We start from the raw sequence: 22,908 nt of genomic DNA, 5'->3' as shown, positions 1-22,908 counted from the left end.
TTTTTGTCAATTCAGGTTAGCAGCTTGTCGTAATCAGGTTTCTTAATGTCAAATCCAAGTTCGATTGTCTCTTTCCGGTAGGTTTATGAAGTCTCTTTCCTTTTTATATGATTTCCACAAATTTTTCCTGATATTTTCCTTCAAGTACCGTAGTATTGGCCTGGCACTTCTTGATCAAAGCAGAATGCTAAGAATTCTTGTTGCCATTCAGATGTTGTAGCATATGCCCATTCAGGACCTGAGTATCTTCGATTTGCTATTCTCTTTCTTTTTAATCTTTGTTCACCTTGCTGTTCCCCTTCACTCAGATCATCCACCTGTGAAGTATCACTTTCTTCTATTATTGATTCGTTCGTTAATTCTCTTATTCTAAAGGGCGACCTTTCAGGCCATGTATCACCTTTGTGAGTCTTGTGTCGGTGATCTCCTTCAGGACTCTGAACAACACCCTCCTCTCGTGATATGGTGTTTTCTTTCAGCAGACTTGGAACTCGATCAGGATAGCTTGATTCGCTCTGATCTGTATTTTTCGCTACTCCGTCTCGCTCTCCTTCAGGTTCAATACTGTATTCAGGTTCTGAATTGTATTCATCTGCTTCTGGGAGAACCTCTCCTTGTCTTTGTTCTCCTGCTGCCTCCACTGAGATTGGCACTCCGTCACCTCTCTCGATCTCTCTGATAATGTGAGGGACGCGGCTGTTCTCAGCGGGCCCTCCTGTTGTCTCAGATCTTTCTTAACTGATTTCCGACTCTGAGACTTCTTCTCTTGAAGTTGCTGTACCGGAATTTTAAAGTTCCTCTTCAACAGGACACGTTACCCTTTTTGTGTGACTGGCATGTATCCAGTTGGGAACCCCGGCACATTTCACAGCAGTAGTGGTTGTCAATATCACTTGATATGGCCCTTTCCAACGCGGCTCAAGACACGATTTTCTTACGTGTTTCTTGACAACCACCCAATCTCCAGCTTGCAGAGAGTGTCCTGGTTCGCCGATTGGTGGTAACGTGTTAGCTTCTACCTGGTGAGAGAAAGAGCGTATCACGTCAGCTAAATTCTTGTAGTAATCCAACACCATATCATCGGTAACATTCACTAGTGCATTGGCAGGTACTGCTGGTAACCTCATTGCTCTACCCATGAGGATTTCATGGGGTGACAATCCTGTTTTCTTATTTGGTGTGTTTCTCATGGACATCAGTACTAGCGGTAATGCATCTGGCCACTTCATGTTCGTTGCTGCACACATTTTTGCTATTCTTGATTTTAAGGTACCATTCATCTGTTCAACTAGTCCTGATGCTTCAGGGCGATAGCTACAGTGTAACTTCTGCACGATGTTGAGTGCTGCACACAGAAGCTTGATCACATCATTGTCGAAGTGTCTTCCCCTATCTGATTCTATAGAAACCGGGAACCCGAATCGCGGTATTAATTCCCTCAGTAATAGTTTTGAAACTGTGAGACTGTCATTTCTACGTGTAGGGTATGCATCAATCCAATGACTGAAAACACACAATCCTCCACAAACAGGAATTTCCATTTGGATTCTATTAAATTGACCTCCAGCTCTTCCAATGTGGCTCAAATTTACCACTGTTCCTTTTCCAGCATTCATCTGTTGACAGATGATGCACCTGTGACAAATGATTTCTGCAGCATGTCTGAATTTTGGATTAAACCAATCAACCTTAAAAGATCTGATCATGGCGTCTCTCCCCAAATGTGCTTGCCCATGATATAACCGGGCAAACTGTGACAGTAGGCTATTAGGTAAGACTAATTTCCCATCATATGAGACCCATATTTCATCTGCTCTCTGTGTACATTGCATTCTCTGCCAGGAGCGTTTTTCTTCCTTGTTAGCACGGTTCTGTAGTGTTTTCAACTCATCTAGAGTATCAACCACTTGTAAAGCTAAATTCAGAGTTGTGTCATTTTCAGGCTGAGGTAACAATTCCCATTGCTCTTTGAATGAGATACAATTTAATGCACAAAATCTTGCTACCTGATCTGCGTAATCATTTCCCATTGACACAAAGTCTTGTGATCTGGTGTGAGCACTGCACTTTACCACGGCAATTTCAAGAGGTAACTGAATCGCATGTAACAAATCTCTTATCTGTTCTCCATTTTTCACAGGTGATCCGGAAGAGGTCATGAAGCCCCTTTGTGACCAGATCTGACCAAAATCATGTACAATTCCAAATCCATACCTACTATCCGTATAAATTGTAACTTTCAAATTTACAGCAGCATGGCAGGCCTTTGTAAGAGCTATTAATTCTGCCACTTGTGCTGAAAATACTTTTTCAAGCCAGGAGGCTTCGATTATGCCAGCCATTGTACATACTGCATAGCCAGCTCTCAATGTTCCAGTTGAATCTCTTAAACAGGACCCATCTACAAACATAATGCAATCGTTTTCTTTTAATTCGGTGTCCTGTATGTCTGGGCGAGGTTTGGTACAGAGGTCAGTTACCTCAAGACAATCATGTTCAAATTCTTCCCCTTCTTTGACTTCTGTATTTTCATTGGGAAGCAGAGTTGCCGGGTTCAGTACTGTGCATCTTTTCAATGTGACATTTGGTGACCCCAAAATAATCGTCTCATATTTGGTAAGTCGTGCATTTGTCATGTGCTGTGTTTTCGTTCTTGTCAACAGGATTTCAACAGAATGTGGAACCAAAACCGTTAAGGGATATCCCATGACTATGCCCTCACATTGGGAAAGGCTTTGACCAACTGCTGCAACTGCTCGCAAACAACCCGGTAGGGCTGCTGCGACAGGGTCCAAAGTAGCTGAAAAATATGCTACAGGGCGATTTGCATCTCCGTGGACCTGTGTTAAAACAGACAAAGAACAAGCATCACGTTCATGACAAAACAACAGAAAAGGTTTTTCATAATCGGGCATCCCTAGCACTGGGGCCCTGCACATGCACTCCTTCAGCTCCACAAATGACTCAAGTTCTTCTTTTGTCAAAGTGATCATATATGGTTCCTCTTTGACATCTTTCCCTGTCAATTTTATCAAGGGCTTTGCAATGATTGAAAAATTGGGTATCCATTGGCGGTAATAACCCACCATTCCCAAAAACATCCTGACATCTCTTTTTGTTGTCGGGGGATTCATTTGTATGACAGCTGTTATTCTCTCTTTTGATATTCTTCGGGATCCTTTCTCAATCAAATGTCCCAAATATTTTACTTCTTTTTGGCAGTACTGCAGCTTCTTGGGTGACACCTTATGCCCGTTTTTTCCCAAATGGTTCAACAATGCAATGGTATCATATTTGCAACTGTCTCTGGTCTTGGATGCAATCAATAAGTCATCGATGTACTGCACAAGAGTGGAATTAAAAGGCAGTACAAGAGGTTCCAAATCCTTCTTTAAGATCTGATTAAAGATAGATGGAGATTCAGAAAACCCTTGAGGGATTCTGCACCAACTGTACACCTTATCTAGGAACTTAAAACTAAACAAAAATTGGCTTTCTTCATGTAGTGGTATTGAAAAAAATGCCTGTGATAGGTCTACTACGGTAAACCATTCAGCATCACAAGGAACTTGGAACATTATTACCGCTGGATTAGGAACTACAGGGCAACATTTTATCACAATTTCATTTATTTTTCTCAAATCCTGCACAATCCGAATCTTCCCACAGGGTTTCTTCAAACCCATGATAGGTGAGTTGCATGGACTACTCAAAACTTCCTTTAGAACTCCCTGTCTGAGAAAATCTGCAATTATCTGTGTCACCTCAATGAGTACGTCTTGAGTCATGTGATATTGGGGTACTTGTGGGAATACTGCATTTGGTTTTATCTGCACCTTGACTGGTTTAATTCCTTTAATCAAACCAACCTCCTTGCCTGTCAAATCCCACACTTTTTCTGTTACGGACCCTTGTAGGTCAGCAGGTAAGTCGATTAATGTGAACACCGGGAATAAGGTAATTAGAGGGTAATCTTCGCTCATCTCCCCTCCTCCTATGAGCTGATCCTCTTCACCTTCGTCATCACTGTTTGTCTGAACTTCTATTCCATCGTTGGAACAAGTAATTGAACATTTAGTTTTACATAGTAAGTCCCTTCCCAGTAAGGATACTGGACTTGAGTCGCATACAACAAACCGATGCAGACCTTGGAAATTTCCAATTTCAACCTGTACTGGATCGGTAATTGGATTTGTCAGATACTGGTTAGCCACTCCAACCACTCGTATTGTGCGTCCTGATAAAGGTAATCTTGGTACTTCCACACTATGGACTGTAGAGCGTGTAGCTCCGGTGTCAACCAAAAATGAGACCTTATAGCCCATTACTTTCCCTTCTACATATGGGCCTCTCTGATCTACTTCTAGTGAGGCTGCTAGCCTACACTCTTCACCGTCTAAACTGTCATCTGACCAATCGTCATTTGTCTCATTTTCACCTCGTAATGGGAACTGCTGTACAGTATTGTTTTGACTCGACATCTGACCCGTGACCTGCTGAGGAAGCATCACCTGTTGCTGACCCATCGGAGCTAGAGGTGGCTGCATTTGCTGTCTAGGTACCATAGGAATCTGCTGTTGTATTGGTTGTACTGACACAGTTTGGAAACGTGGCGACTGCATTTGCTGTATGGGTTGTACCCCTGACATCTGTACCAGATTATTTTGATAATTCTGATTTTGCTGTCTCATTCTTGGACCTCGTTGATTCTGTTGTGCCCCAACATTCATGCTCTGCTGAACTGTACCATCATGCACCATATTTGGACAATCCCGCTTCCAATGTCCCATGCCCCCGCACGTGTGACATGGTAACATCCGCTCCATTACTTGCCCATCACTTTGCATAACAACATTATTCATGTCTGAATTTCGATTCACAAAACCTCGACCTCTACCTTTCGGCTGTACCTGAAACCCTCCGTTCATTTGCGGGTGCTGATTCATAATTTGTTGAACACCATTTCCCTAAATTCCAGCCTGTGCAGCTCTTATCTGCATCACCATCACCTTTTCCTTCAACTTTTTCTGCTTCAACTCAATTTCATCACCACAGTATTTCGCATAATGCAGCACCTCATCAATCGGTTTAGCTTGCCAACAAATTAAATGATTCTTAATCATCTGACCAACCTCTGGTCTCAGCCCTTCAACAAATCTGAACACAAGATGATTAATATCTTTCGGCTCGATCGTTTCAGTACCACTGTAATGTTTAAATGCTTTTAACAATCTCTCATAATAGGCATGTATTGATTCCTTAACTTCTTGTGAAGTCCGGTCGATTTTCTGCCAATCGGTCACCTTCGGTGACACCTTTTGCTTCAAAAACTCAATTACTTTATGATAATATTTCATCACCTCTTCAGAAGGTGCTCCTGTCACCTTGTCCCTTGCCGGTTCCTTTGTGGGCCAATCCACCCCTCTTTTGCACTCAAGCCATAAATCCGGTGGAACGATAATTTCAAACAAAGTATTCAAGTCCTCCCAGAGACATTTTGCAAGCTTCACGAATCTATCTGTCTGCTGATACCACTCGATCGGTTTCTCTCTCAACCTCGGGTAATCATTTGTAAAGGACAAAATATCTCCCCTGGACCATGGCACATGGACTAAAACACCACCAGCTGTTTCTCTCATGGGCAAAATTTTTACTGAATCCAGATCGGGTGCTGTAGCCGTTTCAATAAATCCTGACCTATCTCTCTTCCCTTTATCCTTTTTCTTTGCCCATCTGTTTTCCCATTTTTCTAATGCTCCCCAGATTTGCGCACTCTGCAGCAATTCTTTCAGGTGTGTTTTCATACCTGCGGATCTCATGTGTTCGAAATCTTTTGTGTCAAAGTCTAATCTGTAACTTCGTTTCAAATGTTTTGTGTTCCCAATATCGATGTTGTATCTGTCTGCCAAGTTTGTTAATCTCTGGTGTATTTTTCCCACTTCTTTAGTAATCTTAGGGCACAAGTATCTCAATTCTGCCTCAGTGTAAGATTCTAATCTGTTTACCCCCATGGTTCCTTCTACCAACTCAGCTGCTTCTGCACGTAGCCGTACCAGATTCAGGTATTCATTTTGTTTTTCTTTTTCGGGATTGACTTCGGTTACCGTAGTTGCTGTAGTCTTTTGTGATGCACAGGTTTTCTCTAACCACTCATTTAACTGCTGCACTGTAAAACCCTGCAGTGAAATATTCCCAGTATGTATCATTGGAGTGTACGAGGTGTTGGTACTCATAGTTTGGGGAGTCAAAACTCCCAACCCTGCTTGTCGCATTGTCTCAAGAGGTGCCCCTATTGGACTGAGATCCATTAAGGGTCTTGTTTGCTCGGAAACATGTCCTCCCTGGGCCATTATTTGTGGAGTTCTAATAGACCCTCCTCTTATGATTTCATTAGCCATAACTCCCTGTTCACATGTCCTTGTTCTCTCTTGGGCATATAATGGCACTGGGGGACCAACAGTGATAGGTAGTGATATTGCAGCAGGGGTCTGACCTGATCCCAGGCTTCTGGGAGCTTCAACACCATAGGTCTGCTCTAATAATCCTGGTGCAGTTTCCTTTAAAGGACCCGCTACTGGGTTATACCCCGGTATCAGTTGTGGCGGTTGTGACACTAACTGTGGGGTTGACTCAATCTGAACCAATCTTGGTTTCGTATATATCGGGTCTGGTGGCACCACTAAGTTCGTTGTAGTCTCAAGCACTGGAACATCAGGATAAATTATTTTTATCTGTGGTGGAGGTTGCAACTGTTTCGGTATGTCTGGAGCAGTGGGTACACTGTCACCATTCTGTATCGAAGCTGTATCACTAGTCTGTACCGTACCAGTGACTCCCTTCTCTTGTGTCTGGTTCCCAGGATCCAAGCTAGTGCTCGGAACATTATCACTCACCGCATAAGGTGGTGGTCTGTCATGTAGTAGTCTGTCCATAAACTTCTCATCTTCTGAATCATCCTCTTCTTCCCAGGACCTTTTTTGTTCCTTAACTTTGTCTGAATCTCTGTTAGTTTTGCAAGTAGCCTTCTTTCCCTGTGTCTCTTCTCCATGTGTTATCGCTGGAAACAGCTTTAACCCATCTACGATTCCCCGTCTTCACATCTTATTCTCGTTGTCCCATCTTGCTTCTGCATAGGATTTTTCTGCTCTAGTCAATCTCTTGAGAAACCTTTCCTGCCTGTGTTTAAGAGCCATTAAATCCCAGATCGCTAGTGCCTCATATTGAGCTGGTCTCGGGGGTGGTTTTTGTGTACTTAACATCCACCTCAAATTTTCTAAAACTTTTTGATTAAACGTCCCATGTTCCGGAAATGCTAGACACCCTTCTTTTTCTGTCAACTTGCGCCATTGTTTTAACCACAAACACGGTGCAAAACCCTTTTCCTCCATAACAGTATATGCTGGAGTACCTTCGGGCGGTGTAGGTTCCCCATCTGTTGCAACGATGTACACATCTCCCCTTAAAGCGCTTTTGAATGCCTTAAAAAAGTTCATTTTAATTTTTAATTTAATCAAGAACGGCTCAGTTCCCAGGACACTCTTCACCTGCCCTTTGCTCACCCTATTGCCTCTCACGGACGGCAGCCAATCCGTGCGCGACCCTTCTCAACATCTGACCTATCCCAGCGAGGCACCCCTGACGTCACACTCATACACACTGCAGCTGAGAAAGTCTTGCGGCTTATCCACACCTCACTAACTTCTCATATCTCACATAAACTAATGCGATTTATTGCAGACACCTTAAATGACAATACAAATCTGCTGATTTACTACAGGAAGGATAACACATTCACTTCAGAACTTTACAGAGATTTCACTTGAAGCCTCGGCCGCTACTCTCTCCTTCTCAGATCCCACATACACAAGCAGAATTCGACCCGCAAATCCTACTCTCGACTTGTCAATGACTCCCTCTAGTGCACTTTAGAGCTTGTCAAATCTCCATCGAAGGTTTCATACATACGTTATGACTCAAGCTTGACTTGTCAACCACGCCCGATTGACCTATTAAACCACGCAGATTACAACATAAACCATATTTTTCACCTTACTCCGGAGTCTTAGACCTCAACAGGTCCGTACCTTGACCAACCACGTGGATAATTTTTCGAAAAATAAGCGCTGCATTCACGTGAAGTACGCCGACTTCCCTACTTTCATACTGTGGAGTACTGTGGAGTACGCCCACTCCTGCTAAACGACACTTAATTTTGACCTAAGCACACAATCTTCACAATCTCCTGCAAGTTGCATAAGCTTTTGAGCAAGCGCAAAGACCCTAACCACACATACCATGACGCTGAGAACATTCCCAACTCATCTTAGGCAGGCTCCGAGATCCCAGGAGAGCCTATGGTGTACCTAGCCACTCATTCCTTTGCCAAATTTCATCATATATAAAAACAAATTAACCACAAAAACTCCGTCCTAGAGCCCCCAAGGGCCAAACCCGAACTCTGCTACCAAAACTGTTAACGCGTGTTCTATGTCAATTTATACACATCAGGACTCGTTTTAGGTCGATGAACCTTTTGACCCAGTGGTGAGTCTCCGTAGGACGAGATTACCAAACATCAATTATGTTTCACAATAACCATTAATGAACCTTCGGCGCATTTATTAATTCTCAGACTCAAATAACCACACCTTGAAGGAAGATTTTGTGAATTTATTCCCTATTGATTACAATCTAATATTAAACGTATTAGTCTCAAACCCAAGAAGCATAAAAGCATAATCACGGAGTGGCAATTATAATAAACTTTCAAGAATGCGATAATCAGGATCATAGGACAGATATAACAGCAGAGATTAAACCATGGTACATGATAAACATCAGAATATCAATTCAGCATAGCTTCATGTCAGTCACGTCAGTTTCGTCAGTCAATTGAATACCTCTCCTAACCTCAAATTAGCATGTTGGGCTTCATGCAAAACAATTTAGAACATCAATTTGGAAAACATCTAACTAAATAATTAATTAAACATACAGCAGTTGGTATCTAGAAAGAAAAGACATAGCAATTCTGTTAGCAATAATATTTACCCTCCTCAAGTTATGTCAGCATACAGGATCAGTCTTCGTCTTCAGGACATCAGTTGGTTCGCCGTCAATCTAACTAAAGAGAATCATGGATCACTTTCCTCATATGGAGGACAGTGTAGTTGGGCAGTCTATGGATTGTAATATTTTGTCTAAGTCTCAAATCACCAAATAGAGTGACAGAGTTTCTGGATGCAATCGATGTCATCCCTTCCTAACTGAACTTCGTCCTTCGTGTCATGAGTTTTTATCCCCTTTTCTTAACCCATTCCCCCAAAATTCTATTGGTTAATAACTACACCCCATCATTGGTAACCAATCAAATTATTCATTAAGTAATGCATTTGTCATTCTAAGATATTTTCTCATCTTCCAATTGGTCTTTATAATCAGCATTTTCGTAGGTGGTACGTCCGGGGTTACTTCACCATCTTGGCACACGTCTCGGGTCAGGAGTTCTTCTCTCTCGTCTCATTGTCCTTGAAAGTGTCCATTACTGTTTCGCAGCACATATCTCTATACTAAAAGCTAGTAGAATGCGGATGGGAAGTTTTGTTAATGTTGCATTTCAATACAGAAGAGAACAATAGCTGGGTCATAGTTCTTTTGCGAGTCCGCATGGAGAAAAGCAGGAAAAATAGATTTTAAATGAGAGTTACACAGCTAGTTCGCGACTCATGCTAACGTAAGCACACGATTCTAATGAATGTAGTTCAACTTATAATACTACATATAACTGAAGATATTTATTATTTTAGCATTAACGTTCATACATGAGCAAAACTTATACCTTTATTTAATATATTCTAAGACTGTTTTAGTCAAATGTAAGCATTTCACGTCTATAATATATAATATTAAAACTCTCTCAGTGTCATGAATAATTCTTTTTTTTTTTTTTGCGTTAGGACTCGGTGCACGTTTCCACTGCTAAACAGTCCAAAAGGTCTTGTACCATCTACTTACTGTACCCCACTGGTAAATGCTATTGCATGTGCCCAGGGCCTGTAAATTATATCCCACCAGTGGGCCTGCAGCACTGATTGTGCCACCAACTAAAGTAGTCTTTTAAAGTAGGCTTAGTCCTGTCATTGCAGCCTGTGTCTTCAGCTTTAAGCTGTCATTTTGACCTGTCAAAATAAACCATTTGGCAGACCTAAACCTTCCTTTGTAATACTTATGTCACTTATGTAGGCTCTAGCACCACCTAGGGCAGAGTACAAGGTATATGAAAAGTAGGACATTTGTACTTAAGGTTCACATGTCTTGGTAGGGAAAGACTCCTAAAGTTGTTTTTCACTGTGGCAAGCCGTATCTCTCCCATTTACTAACACTGTGTTACTTTATTACATTTAATAAGTGCTAACTTTGCAATTTGGGAGCAGATAGAAATCCAGGGCCTGATTCACAAGGGTAAACTTACACTTTTGCGAATGTTTATGGTTGTTTTCTGTTCACAAAAGTATTTTACATTGGTATATATATGACTGAGGATATTCGCACATGAAAAGTTAGGACTGTGCTATCTTTTTATGTGCGGAGACTCCACACACGTGAAGATCGTACTTGTAAAATACTCAACCAAAAGTGTATATTTGCCTTTGTGAATCAGAACTGTGCTGTTTATACTAAAATGAATTGTAATTTTAAATTCTCTTTAATGGTGAAGTTGGGGTTCAGGTCACAATTCTGAAAATGCCACTGTTAGAAAGTTGGCATTTTCTTTTTCCAACCATTTATGCCTTCTGCCAGTATCCTGAGTCACATGAATGCGAAGGGTTCTCTTGCTGTCAGATGTGCATTTTCCCCCTGATAGTGACACACAAGGAATGAGGTGTGGACAGGATGTGCCATAATACCAGGATGCTTGGGGGCGAGCTGTACCCTGCCTCACTTAGTCTTCAAAGGGCTTTGCTTCCAGCATGCACAACAAAACCTGACATCAGCCTTTTGTCACCATAGACAGTTTGTAACCTTGACAGAGGAAGGGGAAAACTTTCGAGAACCAGATGGAGAGGTAGGGCAGGGTGTGCCCCACACACACAAATACTGGCACCCGGTATACATATTGGACCTCCAGAACCACTCTTCAGATCACTTCTGGGCCTGTGGGAGACTCGGTAGAAGGACAAGCCTGATGTCCTGCTGCTGGAAGGACTACCTTGCTCTCTTTCGACCAGAAGAAGGAAAACTAGACCTTCCCCTTGAACCCAGAAACATCAGATTGAATCACAGGGCCAGCTGGCAGGCACCCTGTATGTGTCCCAGTGGCACCACAAGTTTCAGAGACCTTGAAACCTGCTGCTGGCCTCTGCTGGAGAAACCTAAACACCCAAGTGGTGCCTCCCCAGGCCCTGGACCCTTGGAATTGGTGTTGATGGCACTGCTCCTGCCTATCCCTAAAAGCTGGGACTTGGAACATTTTTGCAAGCAAAACTACCTAGAGAACTGACAGAAGACCGGGATGTACCTGCCAACTGGTCCACCCAGGCTGCATCGCCAGTCATCCTGACTTTGAAATAACCCCCACTACGTTCTTCTCCTCCTCAGCAAACCCTCTTCAGCAGGACCTCCTAGCAGCTGTATCTGACCTCGTCAATGCCTCTTCAGCTATTTCCTGCAGCCTCATCCCACTTGGTGAATCCGAGCTCCAGAAAAACATCTAAGTCCAAAGGTAGAAAATCTTCATCTCGCTCAATAATAACCAACTGCCCATCAATGAAAATTACCTCGTCAGCCCGGAAATCCAGCTTCTCCCACTCTGAGCTTTTTCATGCCTACATCAATGGCTTCACCCAGACCTATTCAAGCAGCTATCTATTGTTGTTGATGCATCATCAGATCTGAGACCGAACCCAATCTACCCCTTGAATCCGACCTGTGGTCTATCCCAGTTGGGCTTAACTTTTGACTTTGACTTGGTCTTGTGCAACCAGAAACCCACATTTTGGTGTCATATTCTTTATTAATATTTACTCTATTTTTCTAAATCATGTGGGATTCTTCTTGAATTAAGTTGTCAATTGATTAACGTTTAAGTGTTGCATAAACAGTTTACACATTGGCTCTAAGTTAAGCCTGACTACTTTTGTGCCAAGCTACCAGAGAGTTAAGCACAGGTTAATTCGGTGACTTTTTGTAGCATACCCTGACAAGGAGTGTGTTTGTTTGTGTGGTGCTATCAACTCTCTCGACTAATAAACCAATTTCATACATTATATGCGTGTTACCATTCCAAGAGTTTGGAAATCATTTAAATGTCAATAAGCTATCCAGTCACCTTGTGTATGGCACTACCATTGATTTCATTTGGTTATATCATCCTGCCTGTTTTACATTTTCACCTGGAATACAACACATTTTCAATATGATTTGTATATCTGAGAATGTACATTATTCTTTGCTAGGATTTACCTGCACTAAAAAATAATTCCACAGCTAGGTACTAGAGATTGATGCTAAAATCAGTTCCTGTTCTTTCAGCAATCCTGATTCTCTGTATTTTCTTCACAGGCAATATAAATATCTTCAAACCTTCAACTTCCTCCATCATTTTATACACAACCAGCGGTATTCAGCTGCAGATAGACTTTTCACCAATAATGATGCTCTCCATAACTCTGGATCAATCTTATAAGGGGGCAACCTGTGGTAAGAATCACCCCTCTTCTAAATAAACAAACCTTTGCTTAAGATGGGACAAGACTTTTAACCTTTCCTTGCTTCTTAACACAGGTCTTTGCGGAAACAATAATGATGACCAGAGTGATGACTTTATATCCAAGAATGGTATTGTAGAAGCAACTGCAACTGCTGCTGCTAATACATGGAAGACCCACGCTAGCTGCCCAGATGTTCAGATTAGCTTCAAGGATCCATGTGCCCTGAACACAGGAGTTGGTAAGAGTGTGAAGTTATGTTATGCAATGTTGCACAATTGTATATAAAGTAAATGTGTTGCCATTAGTATGTCCTTGACACCAAAAATAAAGACTGCTAAATGGGATCCACAGTTAGCAGATTACTAGTCTTGGCTGATTAATTAGTCCAGCAGTTGTTATTCTAAGCTATTAGTAATAGCCGTTGTGCTTATTATTATCAAACCATTACCTTGGTCAAAGACCATTGAGCATTCAAACAAAAGGGCCTATATGCATTGACTGCATGCTGTAGCCTGATGGCATTCAGCATAGTTCCTCAGTTTCTCAGGTACTGGAATTTTAATTATGTCTTGCAAATGTCTTCAAATACCTGTAGTTGGCCATTCAACTTCTATATCACTCGTTTATGGTTAACCATCTCTAGAACTGCATTAATCCATTCTTTAGAGACTGGTTGGGGAAGATGTTTTCTAATGTCTTAGGATACATGTTAAACAACTACTAGCACTGAGTGGAGCCATTGCTTTTTATGATTGGTGTTTTCAATGATGTCCTGAGAGTCATTTAAAAAAAGCAAGCTCAAATGAGGCCTTTGTAGGTAGATTGCTCATTCTATAAAAGCAGAATCAGATGGATTTCCAATATGTCTATTATGTCTCCTTTATGGTGTGCACACCACCAGCACTGTGGGCTGTAATTGAGTTTTGCCCTACATAGTATAAAAGTAATTCAAAGACAGTTGTGGATGATCCTGTAAAAGATCAATGTCAGCTGTTTTTCTCCTAATCTCTCATGGTGGTCCTCAATCATTTCTCTCCAGTCCTCCTTCTCATACTGTTTGTCAAGATGCGGTTGTCACTTGTTGTTGAGATATTTTAGTGCTTGTTGATAGTGTAGTTTGTTAATCAACATGCTGTAGAGGACCAACATTAATTTTTTTCAAGAGCCCCATTTCATTAAGTAGTCATCATTGATCAATATTTTGGCGTTCTTTGACCATGACCAGCAAGTTTGCTAATGAGGTATCCTTCCTTTGAGCAGCAAGTAAGACAGAAATTAGTTCATATATATGAAAAATGTATCTATCTAGTCTTGAGATGCTCTGAATGTCCTCTCCAAGAAGACAACATATATGGGTGATGTCACAATATTTAAGAGTGTAACGGTGCAGGAGTAGGTTTTGTCGTAGTAGTTTGTGGCAATTTCTCCACATCCAAAGGGACCCTGTCAAGATTGGATTTCCATGATCTTCTAGCCTGGTGGGCTTGCTGTATATGACCAAGTAACTCTTGAGCACATCCTCGGGATGACCTTCAAGCACCTCCCAGTCACGTGTTTCCAGCTCTGGTTGAAAGTACAAGGAAAGATGTTAGACCATAGGGCATTGCTCCATGTTATGGTTTTGTAGGCCATCAGCATAATTGGGGCATGAAGTTTTGATCTAGAAAGTCTTCCCAAATGTAGTCTTTGATTTGGTGGTCTTTGATGCGGAATTGGATTGAGGGTGTTGTGTAGCCAATTGAGCTATAGTTTTACACACGTTCTTTTAGCAAATTAGGCCTGCCGCTGTGCACTTTAACCTAGATATATTTTATTCATCTCATTTTATTATTTTAACATTAGCCACATTTGCGGTCTTGTTTTATTTTTGCTATCTAGCTGTTCTTCGCTAGAGTCAGCACTGCGTTCTTAAACAAGACATTTCTTTCACTCTGTGCTTTTCTGAAGGCTGCAGTAAGATAGGTTGGCAGCAAAAATAGTACGCTTTGTCTCCAGTGTTCACGGAAACATACTGTGAGAAAGTAGCCTCTTTTTAGCACAGTTACCCCCACTTTTGTCCTGTTTGTGTGTGTGGGTCAGTGTGTTTTTACTGTGTCACTGGGATCCTGCTAGCCAGGACCCCAGTGCTCACTGTGAAAACCATATTTGTCAATGTGTTTTGCCTGTCTCTCTGGGATCCTACTAGCCAGGAAATCAGTGCTCATAGTTTGTGGCCTAATGTGTGTGTTGGCAGTAGTGCTTGACTGTGTCACTGATGCTCTGCTAACCAGAAACTCAGTACGTATGTTCTCTCCGCTTCTAAATTTGTCACTCTAGGCTAGTGACTTCATTTACCAATTCCAATTGGCATACTGGACTGTCCCTGGTATATGGTACATAGGTACCCAGGGCCTTGGAGTTCCAGGAGATCCTTATGGGCTGCACCATTTCTTTTGCCACCCATAAGGAGCTCAGACAAACCCTTCCACAGGCCTGACATTGCAGCCTGCAAGAAGTAGTGCACAAACTATTTCACAGCCATTTTCACTGCACTTAAGTAACTTATAAGTCACCTATATGTCTAAACTTCATTTACTGAAGATTAGGGGCAAAGTTACTAAGTATGAGGGCACCCTTACACTAGCAAAGGTTCCCCCACATAGTTCAGGGCCGATTTCCAAGTCTTTGTGAGTGCGGGTACGCCATTACATGCATGCACTATATATAGGTCAATACCTATATGTAGTTTCACAATGGTAACTCAAAATATGGCCATGTAAGGTATCTAAGATCAAGTAATTGTCCCCCCATTCCAAATCTGGTATTGGGGAGCCAATTCCATGCATCCTGGGGACTCTACCATGGACCCCCAGTACTGCCAAACCAGCTCCTCCAGTGTGTCCCAGACTTTAGCCATCTTGCTTTGAAAGGTGTGGGGACACTCTGGAGGCCTCTGAGTGGCCAGTGCCAGCAGGTGATGTCAGAGACCCCTCCTGATAGGTCCATACCTGATAATGTAGCCAATTTCCCTCTCAGGGTATATAGGGTCTCTCCTGTAGGTTCTCTTCAGATTCTACTTGAAAGTTTCCAGCAGGAATCCTCTGCAAATACTACTTCATCCTCTGACCTCAAATCCACCACAGTCTGCTCCAGAAACCATTGTAACAGCAACAAAGTATCCAGAAGGGCTACTTTTGGGCTGCAACTTCAGCTCCAGCCAGCAACTGCAACAGTTTCCATTGTGTGCACGCTCTAAGGACTCCCTGTCTTCACCCTGCACCAGAAGGACCGAAGAAATCTCCCAGGGAGTGCGGGAGTCACTCCCCTTCTGAAGCAGGCACCTTCTAAGTCGATGACCGGTTCTCTTGGACTCCTCTCCTGTCAACGAGCCTGCTCCTTGGAACATGGAGGGTGGCCTCTTCGACACAGACTGTCCTGAGGTCCTGCTGTCCCAATTTGGAGGAGGTAAGACCTTGCCTTCCCCAAGAACGAAAGTACCCCTGTGCACTGCGTCTTCTTCACCTCCTGAGGCATCTTTGCACTATTTCCAAAATTCCTTCATGCACAGCCTGGCCCAGGTCCCCAGCACCCCATCCTGTGACGCTCAACTCGCTGAGTTGATCTCTGGTGGCATGGGACCTTCCTTTGTAGTGCTGCACCAACTGCATTTTCAACCTCCTTTATCCCCATGTCCTGGGACTCCAGTGGTACTATCTGGTGTTCTGAGGGCTCCCTGAACTGCTAAGAGCCCCCTCTGCCTCCTCACACAGAGTTGAGGCCCCCAGGTCCCTCCTGGGTCCAGATATTGCCAACTTGATGCAAAACGCAACTTTGCCAGAACCAAGGCTTGTTGGAAGAATCAAGCACCAAAACTCACCTGCATCCAACTCCTCCCTGTGGGACATCTAGTGCATCATGCAGGAACCCTCTGCCATCTTCCTAGGGTGCATTTCTGCTGTCTTCGTCCAACTGGGGACTCTTTTTTTGCACCCTCTTCTGGGTTGGCAGGGGCTCCTGTCCTTCCTGGAACTTCTTACGATTTCTGGAATTGGTCTCCTTCCTTTGCAGGTCTTCAAGTCCAGGCATCCGCCAATTGTTGTTTGCAGCCTTGCTTGGTTCTTGCAATAACTCTAATCACGACTTGTAGTGTGTCCCAAGGAAACTTGTAGTATATTACTCCTGCTTTTCTGGGATCTGGAGTGGGGTAATTTACTTACCTTTACTGTATTCTTACTCTCTCAGTGATTCTGCACACACACAGTTGTCTAGGGGGGAAATTCGTGATTCCCATTCCACTTTCTTAGTATATGGTTTGTGTTGCCCCTAGACCTATTTTCTCCCATTGCATTGTATAGCATTTACTATTGTTTGCACTATCCTATGTCTAATTACTTACCTTATTTTGGCGTCTAGTGTATATATTGTGTATAATATTTACTTCCAGAAGGAGTATTACCTCTAAGGTATTTTTGGCTTTGTGTCACCCAAATAAACTACCTTTATTTTTGGTAACACTGATTATTGTCTTTACTTGTGTATAAGTACTGTGTAACTATAAGTGGAATTGCAGGAGCTTTGCACGTCTCCTACTTCAGCCTAAGCTACTCTGCTATAGCTACCTCTATCAGTCTAAGCTGCTAGAACACTAGTACATTTCACTGGTAAGGGATAACTGGACCTGGTGTAAGGTGTAAGTACCCAAGGTACCCATTACAAACCATGCCAGGCTCCTACACATACACACTCTTACGTGGCGATCCTTTCTTAAAACTTCAGCTGTTTTATTATAAAAACACTACTTTGACCCATGTACGGTAGAGGGAGATTCCAGCCAGATGACCTTGACTGTATGCTGATTGCTGATTGCTTCACTGGCGCTGCTTGCGTAGACCACCTGGTTACTGGCTCGATGGGAACGGTGTCCATCTAAACTACAGGCCTCCTGGTCAGGTGTGAGAGATGATTTCTTCCCAGGTGGAAACCTGAAAGGCAGAATTAGAGCTTAACATGCTGTGCTCTGACCTAGCTTAGGTAGGAAGTATATCTATAAACCGTAGTGACAGTATGGTAGGGGCATTCTTGTGTTTTACTCTCCTTGTTACCATTTTATTTATCTTGTGCTTCATCGTCCTAGTTATTGCAATACATGCACTATTATCTAAGATGCAGTTACTTCAATAAAACCTTGTTGAAGCAAATCCTGCTTCTGATTGTCTTTGCATATGTGAGACTCACGTAATTGAGAGAAACGGATGAGATCTGACTGACCACGATTCCCCTGATGAGCCATCTATGTCATGTTCCCGGTTTCCCCAATCATCTCTGCTTTTGGGTGAAGATGGGGCACTGCTAGTTAGCCAGAAGAAAACCCAGATTAGGCCAACAGGTGTCACATGGTGTGGGATCCGACTTTGTCTCCCGCAGTACAGGTGATTCTGCCGCCCAAATCCAATAGTCTTGTTAGGGTAGTGAGAACCTACACAACAAGGGTGTCATAAATGGTATCATACTAAGCGGCATAATACTAAATACATTGTTGAAGCCTGGAGAGCTGCTGGATTATCCAAACTGCAAAGTCCTTTTGCATTTGTTCGATTAAATCCTCTATGCTATAGAGAGAGCGTAGCATCTCTCACTATATTTCTTCATTCCCTACAAGCTGTTGCTCCTCAAGATACCTAGGTATTTCATCTTTCATCACACCCGGCTAAAAGGTTAGCCCTGTAGAGAATGTTTTGTGTACACGTAGTCATGTGTAGTGTTTTGCTCTTGCCCAATTGATTTCGTAGCATGAAAAGATGGAAAAGCAAAAGATAAGTTCCATGAGTATTGGTACAGACATTTGTGGGGAGGATGGTGTCAAGAGGATGGCATCTTGATATAGTATCATTTTAAAATGCCCACAGGAGTGATGATATCCTGTGCCTTTTGTGGTTGATGAGTTGCTATGGTCAGAGGCTCGAGTGCATGAAAAGACAGTAGAGGAGAGAGGGGGCACCCAGGACTAGGCAATCTGCCTATATTATTAATAGAGTCTAAACCTGTTACAGTTGACCACAGCGATGCGGTCTTGGTCCAGCCACTGCGTCATGTTCATGAGTGTAGAGCCTATGCCCATCCTGGAAGTGTTCGAAAAAAGAGCCCCACAGCACTCGGTCAAACACCTTCTCAAGATCAAGGGAGAGGGACAAATTACCCAGCTCATGTGTCATACTCTATAGTAGGCTGAATAGAATTTGTATGTGGTTCTGAGAGGAATATCCCAGAACTAATCCAAATTGGTTTTTGTGCACCACTGTAGTAATTGCTCTTTTTAGCTTTCTAACCATGATTTTTGCCAGGATGTTGGTGTTATTGTTAATTAATGAAATCGGCCTATAATTACAACACTGAAGTGAATCACTGATTGATTTGGGTATAACGGTTATATAGGTCCTTTTGTAGGGATGAGGTGATTTTTGTTTGATTTTTGTTGGTCATTAACTCCTCAAACACCCGACAAGGGGACTGAGAGAGGAGCTGGTAGTCTGTAATATTCACTTGGAAAGATACCCCTCCCTGGAGCTTTTCCTGTGTGCATTTTCTTGATAGCAGACCTGACTCCACAGCCATTGTGGAATATTTTTTCATGCAGTATAATTCAAAGCATTCCAAGATGGTCCTCATGTATGCATAATATGCACACTCATGCACAGTGACCATCTTGTAATGGTTCTTTTTTTTTGCTTTATGAAACAGTATTCAGTTTCTGTTGTCCACCTTGCTGAGATACAATTAATCAAGCGCATGATTCATGCTGCATGTTGTCGACCTTGCTGAGGTACAATGAAGCATGGGCTTGATTCATGCTACTTGTACAGCAGAGTCAAACAATGCTGTACACGTGTCTGGTTCACTGTCATATGATACACATATTGCAAAGTCAGCAGTGCTTAACACTTACCGCACCTACTGCAAAAACAAGAATTGTCACATTCTCTTGTACATTCACTCTTAAACAAGATCATTTTTAACTGTCAATCAAAGACATACAGGCATGTTTAAAGATGCTTAAGGCCTATTTCTAAATGAAGTTCAACAAGAAGGGCAGTACTGACGGGTCTTCTACTGTTGGCGCTGTGTTTGAAGCAGGAAAGAAGAAAGAAAATAAATAAAACAAAAACACCTCAGGCACACCATGAGTAGAGGAAGGACCCCCTAATCAAGATTAAGCCATCTGTAAATGGCCCCTTCTCCAGCTGAAAGACGAGGCAGTGCAGACAACTTGAGCTGCTCAATTAGAAGGCAGCAAAAGAGAATGACAACAAAGCCTGCGGATTGTAAAGCTGGGGGGACTCCAAGCCCTTTTTTCAACAAAATACTTCTTGCAAAGGAGAGCGCATGCTCATGTAGGGGAGACCTAAAGACATAAATCAGTGGTTCCCAAACTTTGGTCTGCGAACACCTGGGGGTCTGCAAATGCTCCTCAGGGGTCCACAACTGCTTAGAAAATGGAATTGTATTAACAGATTAGGTCCTCAGCTTTCAGTAATGACTCATTGGGGTGGGGGGAGGCCCAGAATTCCCAAAAATATTCAGTGGGGTCACCTGGTTCCATTAATTATAACGTTGGGGTCCACAGAAGTCAAAAGTTTGGGAACCACTTACATAAATGATTCAAGAACATTTAAAGGAGAGGATGTGGCCTAACTGCCAGAGCTGCTGACTTTGGAGCTGGGAAACCAGATTAGAGTCTTGGTGTTGGATCAACCTCCTGTGATTCTGGGCAAATCACTTAGGCCCTCATTACAAAATTGGCGGTATATACCGCCTACTGCTGCGGTGATGGGTGCCATAAGACTGTCGCAGCGGCTACCAGCCATCAGCCAAATTATGACTGTAGCCGAATTACACCAGAAGGATGGCGGGAATCCGGCTGCGCCCATGGTGGAGGATGGTGGTAAGGCAAGCCGCTTCATTGCCTTACTTTGCATCACAGAGGCGTTCCATGGGCGTTGTGGTGGGTGTTCCCATGCAACACCCATGGATTTTGATGCTGCCCCAGATTTACAAAAGCATGTAAACTGGAGCAGTGCAAAAACCTATGCCTTCCCAGAGCAGGCATAGTGAGGAGAAATATTTTAATTTCTCCTTGTTTTTCCTCTTCCCAAGTGTGTTGCTATCTGCCTCACACATCGAAAGAGGTAGAATGCCTCTCTAGATAGTTTTTGTGCACAAAGGTGCCCCTTCATGCACAAAAACAATCCTGCCTACTTTGGCGCTAGTCACCAATTTGTGCTTCAATGTGGGGGGAAAGGACAGAAATGCACTGCATTTCATAAATACAGTCGACTCCTGCCCTTTTGTATTGTCGTAGGGTAGTGTAGCAAGAAGACTTGTGGCACTGTCTTACACCAAATCATTATAAATGATGACCTTTGTTTTTAGCTACACCTTTGACCATGCGTCATATTCACTGACCTTTGGTTTGCTAAACACTGTTTAATATTAATATTATTTTGTCACCGTAAAAATGATTTGCTGTGGGAAATGGGGACATTTATTATTGTAGATGATGAGGAGTACCAGGTTCGAGAAATTCTTTGTCAGGAGGGGGTCCTTACATCTAAAAATCTTTGAGAGGGGGTCTGGCATCAACAAGTTTGAAGATCTCTGGTCTAAAGTGTCCGAATTAGGAGCTGTCTCAGATGGAGAAAGTTAATCAGCAGCCATCTTTACTGAGGACAAGCTTCGACCTCTAGAGCCTCATGTTGCAACTTATGTGCCACCAGAAAAGAATAAGGATGTCCAAACTCCTGACCTTTCAGAGTTAATTTGGCTTTTGCTACTCACAAGGAAAGCAGTTTAACCACTAAAAGCATGATGTCATAAGTAATTGTACAATATTGCATTACAAATTCAAGATAGGAGATGATTAAAGTGACGTTTAATTATAGAATAATAGATTATTTCAAGAAAAGGACGTCTATACTAATCTTTTCACTCCAATGTATATTGTGCTGTGCTACTGAGAAATCTAGATTGTGCAACAAAACAATGTTTTACAAATGCTTTCTTCCTAATGTGTATATTGTTAGAAGTTTACAATGTAGAATGAAAATAATAAAAAACTATTTCTTTTTCTCCACAGAACAATATGCCGAGCACTGGTGCTCACTACTCATAGACCCCAAGGGGCCCTTCGCTAAATGTCACAGTGTTGTAAATCCGAACACTTTTTACAAGGTACAATACTATTTTTGCCATCCATTTAGTTTTAACAGTAGCAACATACATTTCAATGTAACTTCTAGGAAATGACGTCGCTTTTTAGCGGCACAAGTTCCCGTTACGATATGTGCAGCCCCTCCTAACCCTTTTATCCATCTGAAACGAGTGTGGTTACATTGTATAATAAAAGTACCTATTTTGTTTTCATTTTCGTACAATTCACTTTTGTGATTTGAGTTGCCTACATATCTTTAATTTGTCATAGTGTAGGATCACAACTCAACCTCTTTTTCTATTTTTTTTTTGCATACCCCGTAGACACTAGTCAGGGTTTAGCCACCAGCCTGGCCTATTTTTGGCAAACCTAAGCTTCCTATGATGCCACTTTTCACGAATTTCTATCTTAGTTTTTGAAAACAAAGATTAAAACTTAACATTAGCATGTGATGGCAAATAATATGGTTGAGGGGGGTTTATAGGGAAGCAACCTAGGGGGAAATAAAAGGCGCAGCTTTGATCAAATAATGTATTTATTGTATTTACTTATGCATTTTTATATAGCGCAGGCGTTGCACCTGGGTGTTGGGACGCTTTGCAATAGGCAAGGAGCATTACATTGGAGTAATACGTTTTACAAGCACTACCTGTTTGTTGATAGGAAGAAACAGGTACAAAACTAAATAAACTATGGTACAGAATCAATTTATATGTGTAAGCCTCAAGAGAAGACACAGTGCAAAACAAAAGTCCATAAAGGGTTTGGTTTGGGAAGGGAAATAATTGAAATGTCTTTCAAAAACAATGACTTTTAGCTGGGACTTGAAAAAAGTCAGTGAGGTAGTGGTACAGAAACCCGGATGCAAAGAGTTAATTACTGTAGTAGCTCTTCCTAAAAAGGATTGAGCCATAGCACAGTGGTTCTCAAACTTTTGGCTACTGTGAAACACCACGTAACCTTTATTGAAATCAATCAGTATTTCAATCAGGTACCCCCTACTGAGTGATACCT

General features: G+C 42.3%; 1 protein-coding gene across 1 annotated transcript in view; it reads left to right on the top strand.

Annotated features, from left to right (window-relative positions):
* LOC138283526 (mucin-5B-like) overlaps nt 1-22,908 on the top strand; it is a 466,047-nt gene that overhangs the window by 241,678 nt on the left and 201,461 nt on the right. The window contains exons 13-15 of the mRNA XM_069221466.1: nt 12,562-12,699; nt 12,784-12,948; nt 21,820-21,914. Coding sequence (XP_069077567.1) covers nt 12,562-12,699; nt 12,784-12,948; nt 21,820-21,914 — 398 coding nt within the window. The remainder of the gene's footprint in view (nt 1-12,561; nt 12,700-12,783; nt 12,949-21,819; nt 21,915-22,908) is intronic.

The sequence above is a fragment of the Pleurodeles waltl genome, chromosome 3_1 (assembly GCF_031143425.1).
Source record: "Pleurodeles waltl isolate 20211129_DDA chromosome 3_1, aPleWal1.hap1.20221129, whole genome shotgun sequence".
Lineage (NCBI taxonomy): Eukaryota > Metazoa > Chordata > Amphibia > Caudata > Salamandridae > Pleurodeles > Pleurodeles waltl.
This window is presented reverse-complemented; position numbering and strand designations above follow the sequence as displayed.